Consider the following 7,297-nt stretch of genomic DNA (forward strand, 5'->3'; position numbering starts at 1 on the left):
GAATAACAAACAACTACGGACATATAACTTTCAAGAAATTAACCACCACTCATACCTGTCAAGATTCCCTGGAATGCCTGGCACCTGCTGCTCCCTATTGAACTGCCGTTTCACCCGATCAACGTGGTGAAATTGGACAATGTTGAAGCAGACAAGCGGGCCAGCCGACAACCAAGTACCCCACTCCTCCTCTTCACGGAACCAGTGCAGGCACAGGGACTGCATCGCAGGGTCATCGTATACTCTCCACGCAAACTGAATAAAAAATATGTCCAACATCAGTAACCATACGCTACATAACTAACCGTCGAAAATATACTGTATTACAACACATCAAGTATTTAAAATCACAATATATTTAATTTCATGACTAACCTCATCGAACTGTAACCGGTCAATTGAAACCCTCTGACCCTGGCCTGATGCTGATACCTACTCTGCTGCTGCAATCCAACCAATCTGACAATAACAGAGATATATACGATTCATTAAGTAACAAACCATACGAATTGACAACAATATTTAATACGAATACAAAAATAATATTAGGCTACCTCGCAGCTAGCGAATACTGGTAGATTCCTCTATCCGGTGGACACCACTGAGGAAATCTCTGATAAATCCAGCTCATCAAAAGCAGAGTGCAACCGGAAATGTCCATGATGCCCCACTGTACCACCAAACAGAGTGACTGGTACGTCCAGGCCAGCACAACCGAGTCCCAAGATAACGCCCTACACTCTGCGAAGTCCCGGAGAAGCGGTAGCCAATGTATGTGCACCAGGTTGTTGAACTTGTCTATCAACAGATACCCTCCGATCAGTAACATAATATAGCACCTGGCGTACTGTCGGAGGGTCTCCGGATCGTCGGTCGGGGGCATCTGGCGAACACGATCACGTAACCACACCAGCTTCAGCGTGAATGACTCCTTCCTCTGCGCAGCCTGCTGTGCGGCCACCGGAGGCTTGGCACCAAGCAGCTGCTCCACCATGGCCCACGTCTCCGTGCCGTACCACCTATCGAAGTCAAATTATATTATTAGCTAAGTCAATACCAAAGCTTGAAAAAATTTTTGGAGAACAAAAAATATTAACATAAAAATTATATAATAATATTTATATTAAAATAAAATTTATAAATATAATTATTTTTTTAAGTTTATTTCTAATATGACAATAAATAAATAATTATATAAATAGATATTATAAAATAAATAACTATATTGATAAAAAAATAATTTTACTACAATTAATTTTAATATTAAAATTGTAAAATTTTATTGATAATTAGAATAATAAATGATAATAAGATTGAGAGTTTAATTTGAATAAACAAATTAATAAATTTTTTAATTTGTAAAAGTCTATTGAAATTTAAATTTAAAAATTATATATATAATTATATAAAAAAAATAATTTTACTATAACTAAAAATAATTAATTTTAAAATAATTATAATGAAAATAATAAATATAATGATGAGAAGAATTTTAATTTGTATATGAGATAAGTTAATAAAGCCTTTAATTTGTGAAAGTCCTTTAATTTGTGAAAGTCCATCAAAGTCTATGTCCAAGATGTTAATATTTAAAATTAAAAAGGATTCGATAAATACAAAAAATAGGAATAGATTCCATAGGTCTAATATAAAAGTGGGCTAAAGTATATTTTTTGTCTCTAATATTTCTAAATTTTTTTTTAAAAATATTCTTAACATTTAATTTGATTCAATTTTGTTCTTAACATTTCGATAAGTTTTGATTTTATCTTTACCATTAAATTTTTTACAATCAACCATCAGTCAAAAATTTTTTTTTAATTCTACCCTAATTTTCATCATCACCATCTTCACCGTTCTAATCTCATCTCAAACCTCATCCCGTTCTTATCACCGTCACAAAGTCACCGTCTTCTCTCTCTATTTTGTGTCTTTAGAACTTGTACTTATTCTCTAAATTATCGACCTTGTTCTTCTATTGCTGCTATGTAGGACATTTCGTTAATTATTTAAACATTGAAATTAAATAAAACTTTTTTAGATTTAAATAGGACATTTTAAACTTTAAAGATAAAAATAAGATTACGTCCAAACGTAGAGAATCAATTTAGTATTTTTCTGTTTTTTCTTTTTATATATTTATTTTATACTACATTCTTTTTTTTTCTTGGTTAATAAAAATCAAATTCTAAACCTTTAAGTTATAAAAAGTTAAAATCTCTAATTATGTACCAATATGTCATCAAACTGCTTGTTCAAAAAATTAAACTGATAATGTATATAACCATATTTAAAATAATTGAATATACCAACAAGATTAAAACTGAAATTCAACGAGCAAACTAAATTGACACAATATTATGGCATAACGGTGATTTTTATCGAAATTGTTATAAATCCATTTCTCAATGCTTTAAAGGACGATAATCACCTAAACGCTAATAATCTATTTTATAGTATTTTAAAACCGTCACAAATCTCTTTAAAAGATCCCGCTAAATCCCACCATCTTTGTAATATATATATATATAGTCATAGTTTATTAGAGACTTTGTCTAGACTAACAACAAATGCAAAATATTAATAGTAATATCGACTGAATTAGTGATGAATAGATTATTGATAATGTGATCGCAATTTAGTGACATAACAGTGGCAAATAATTAATTTTGTACTACAATCTTAGATAACAATTTAATGTCTAATTTGTTGGGATCTAGCTAAGTGGTTGTTAGTAAAAATAATCAGCTACTAAATTATATTTTCAAATTTAATGACCAAATATTGCATAAGAAAAATATTTCGACAACCAATATTTAACAACTAATATTTAATAACTAATCTTAAGATCACTGAACAGATATATATGATTTTCTTCTTCTTAACATTACGGCAACGTATATATGATTTTCTTTTAATCATTTAGAATTAAGCTTCTTCTCATGAGTTCAAATCTTGTTCATGGCTCAATTACTATCATATTCCAAATAATAATAATAATCAACAGGAATCGTGACTCCACTGAAAGCAAATGTCATCAACTCCATGTTTATCATCATGACCATCATCTTCAATAAACCTACAAGGTCCTTCTTTGAATATTTGCCACGTGATATCCGTACAAGTTTTGTCCCTATCATATTCATATATATCAAACCGAAGGCAAACACCATCTTCCCAAGCAAAGCTACAATAGAAAAGTGTGGTTCCAAAGATATTAGGTCTAAAATGGAACAAGAAATGTTAACCAGAGTTTAGATATTGCACCCCAATATCATCATCTCTTGATTTGCAATGAACCGTTAGATCGTCCTGGTCTTCTAGAAGATTCTAAATTGCCACAGATATTTCCGAATACCTTGATAAAGCGTTGCCAAAAAATGGAAGCATAGTAAGAAGCCATAGGATGAAAATGCTTCTAGCAAGATGAGCCATTGCTACCGCGCTATTTGGACTACTAATTTTTTTATCCTTTTTAATATGAAATTGTGAATAATTGTTATGTTTATATATAGGATCAAGTAACTAGAATTTAAGGTATTATAGACTATAGTCTATAGAGTAAAAGAGATGGTTGAACTAAAAAATTTGAAAAAACTGCGGCGTGAATATTATAGACAATATGGTTATATGGCACCACACAAAGAGTTCCTCATGATGATGATGATGATGATGATGATGATGATGATGATGGGAGTATACAGCACAAATTAAATTTAAGTTTTTGGTTTATTAAATTAGCAATTCATCGGATTTTTTATTTAAATAAATAAAATAAAAGTAATAATTACTGAAATAAATAATTTTAAAAATATTTATCGTTTTACATTCCGTAGTCATATCTCGTTTATACTGTGGACGATATGACAATCCATGTATCTCGTTTACAGTGTAAACGAGATATGACATGTCAGCTGCAATGTGTTTATCTCTTTACACTGTAAACGAGATATATAGAAGACAATCCTAGCACCTATAAAATGATGTATAGCCCTTGGTATTCTTCATAAACTTTTTTTATTTTTTTTGTCTCTCATATTTCTCACAAATACAAGGCATTAATGGCCAGTAATAATCCATACATAGTTGTGCTTGTTTATTCCAATCTTCGTATGAGAAATGGCAACAACGGGGTGACATTTGAGTGTGAGGATCCGATATTATTTCGCACTCAGCGTGTGGAGACGTTGTCGGATTTGAAGAGTTTGATATTGAGCAAGCTCGGTGGTACACAAACAAGGAAAATCGAAAGGGTGACGTATAGGTTGCTGGCACCTATGGGTAACGAAATCTTCCAATTTCGACTATTCTGACTTCTTGAATATGAGCATGTACGACTTCTAGGTAATGGAGCTTTCCGCAGAGGTGGGACACAGTGGTGGTGGGAGTTTCGTACACTCGACCTATGTACAGGACGACCGCCCCTCGCACCACCGCCCATTCATGTCGCCATTCTAGTGAATGAGGCAGGGGAGGGTGAGGAGGAGTTGGACGAGGATTACGTGGCGGACACTGCGGACGACGACTTGTCCGATAGTGGGGATGAGGATGAGTGTGTTTCGGAGACACCTGTTCAAACTGTGGTGTGCCATGTCTTGCCTCCACCTCACCCAATTCTGGCGCTATCGGCAGTGCCATCTCACTATCACAGTCTGGATCTGGACGCCATGCATGAGAGGACTCTATTTCTTGACACGGGTGAAGAGGATTACAACCTAGATGGCGGTGTAGAGTTTCACGTCGGCCACAAGTTTAGAAGCCGAGAGGCAGTGCTTCAGGGTGTGAAGAACTACAATATTCGGAGGAGTGCGGAGTACCGGGTTATCGAATCGGACCGGTTAAAGTACCACGTGCAGTGTCGTCAAGCTGAGAATGGGTGTCAATGGAGCCTCCGTGTGGCCCTTCGGCAGAACCTCAGATATTGGTAAGCTTAAATTTACTTGTGCTTTTCAGTACTTCTGTATGATATATTAAGTAGGTGTACGACATGGTTAAATCAATACTGTTTTATTGTGTTCAGGGAGGTTCGGAGGATGGGTGGAGTGCACAGTTGTCTAGCACCCACCATGTCTTAAGACCATCGTCAGTTAGACAGCAGTCTGATCTGCAGGGTCATCATGCCATTGATTCAGTCCAACCTCTCTGTAAGTATTTCGGTTTTGTAAGGTGCGGTCCAAGCAAGCTATCACTTCAAACCATCCAACAGAAAGGATTGGATAGTCAAGCAGAAGGCAATTGCACAGATATATGGAGATTGGAAAGAGTCGTAAAATAAGGTTCCAAAGTTGCTTCAGGCACTGCAGAGCTGTTTTTCTGGTACCATTTGTGACCTACGCATCAAACTGTTCTATGATGGACACCTCCTGGTATGCGACTGCAGTATGTTCGACAAGGTATTTTGGGCTTTCCCATCATGTGTTGAGGCTTTCAAGCATTGCAAACCCTTTTGTCTCTGTAGAAGGTACGCATCTGTATGGCAGGTACGGTGGAGTGTTGTTTATTGCGGTGGCATAAGATGGGAATAGCAACATCCACCAGATTTCGGAATGACATGGACGAGACCGAGCGACATGAGAAGCGATATGGCCTGTGTAGGCAAGTCGGTCATTCAAGAAGGGATGTCCTAATCAGCCCACGGGAGATGTCTAGGTCGTACTAGGCTTCTATGTTTACTGTAGTTGGCATGTGTTGGTCTTTTTCTTGTAGTGTGATATTTTATATTCTAGTAACTTTGGATGTGTAATATTTTAACTCCAAATGAACTATTTAATGATTCAGTGTTACTTTATGATATTTTGGTATTTTTCTTAACTACGACAGTAAGATATACGGAAATACTCATAAGAAAGAACCCCATTATAAATAACAATATACACAACTACAATCCAACTAAAGTGCAATCCAACTAAAATTCAAAAGTATATACATAAGCTTAATCCCACTAAAGTACATACAAAACTACAGTCATCATCACTGGTGGGGATCTTGGTAGTGGCGCCTGTGCCCGGTGCCACATGGCAGAGGCTGAGCCTGGTGCCGAGGTCGAGACAGTCGAGGATCTACGCCCAGTGCAGCCAGATCTTGGTGAATCTAAACATGATACTGCTGGAGCCCTCCGGACGGTGGAGCTATGGCATACTAATGTAATTGAAGCTGAGTCTGGGAATGCGGAGTTACCAGTGGGGTCACATGAGGCTGGGACTGGGTCAGGTATATACCATAGTCATTGGAGGGGGGTGTCGCGTACTGGCTACCTGACCGAAGACCCGTCCCGTATGACAAGCTAAAAGCCCGTTAAATCTGGGGAATTCAGGAGGAGGTCTGGGCGGGAGCTTATGGGTGCTGGGAATCCCCGATGCCAACCTCCCTGCCTGTGCGGAATGACTCGGCTAACCGATCCATCGTGATGGGCGAGACAGTGTGAAGCTGGAAGGCATCGTCAATGAGGATCTCGTCAAGGAGGACCTCCTCTTCCTGCTGGGTCCCGGATGGACCTCCTTCATTCCAACCTGGTGGTGATGTGTCCCATGCTGGCCGAGACTACTGCCCATCGGAACCGAATGAATGCCACGCTCGGTGCCCCGGAGGACGGGGAGGAGGTGGAAGAGTCGGTCCCGTAGGTGAAGCCACATCGTGCTGTGGGATGTCACCGTCATCTTCCTGGTGGTCGTACTCCGCCTCCTCCTCAGACTCCGCATCACCCCTAGCTTGTCAAGGCCTGGCCCTCTCTCTCCTGACCGGCTCACCTGGTCGGCGCTCTCTGTGGCCCATCTCCCTCCTCACAGGTCGTCGAGTGTCCTCTCTCACCTTCCTCGCACGTCTCCTCCGATCCGGCACACCCCTTGGGAGGGTGAGATTGTCTCTCAGCTGACTGGCAGTAGGCTGGACGTTAGGGGGCAACTCTTCCAGCCTGGGGTCCTCCAAAACCTCCTGCCCCGATAGATGCCGCACACGGCAAGCCACGCCACCAATCGTAGTACTCTCCGGTAGGCCTGGTGTCAAACGTATGATGCACCGTGATCCTGCGACCGGGGTCGAACCTCTGCCTCCAACCATCGTACCACTGTTGGAGTCGATCTGGCCACCAGACATTCTCACCACGGCCAGTGGTGGTCAGATACCTATTATTCAACACAGTAAGTAAATAAACTAGTATCACTATCAGAATAACAAACAACTACGGACATATAACTTTCAAGAAATTAACCACCACTTATACCTGTCAAGATTCCCTGGAATGCCTGGCACCTGCTGCTCCCTATTGAACTGCCATTTCACCCGATCAACGTGGTGAAAC

The 7,297-nt window shown here is 39.1% G+C and overlaps 1 protein-coding gene across 1 annotated transcript; it reads left to right on the forward strand.

Annotated features, from left to right (window-relative positions):
- The first annotated feature begins 4,061 nt into the window (after positions 1-4,061).
- LOC130975643 (uncharacterized) lies at positions 4,062-4,928 on the forward strand. The gene is made up of 2 exons (XM_057900404.1): positions 4,062-4,281; positions 4,345-4,928. Exons 1-2 carry the CDS (start codon positions 4,062-4,064, stop codon positions 4,926-4,928), a joined length of 804 nt encoding a protein of 267 aa, XP_057756387.1.
- The last annotated feature ends 2,369 nt before the right edge of the window (positions 4,929-7,297 follow it).

This window comes from Arachis stenosperma, chromosome 4 (genome assembly GCF_014773155.1).
Source record: "Arachis stenosperma cultivar V10309 chromosome 4, arast.V10309.gnm1.PFL2, whole genome shotgun sequence".
NCBI lineage: Eukaryota > Viridiplantae > Streptophyta > Magnoliopsida > Fabales > Fabaceae > Arachis > Arachis stenosperma.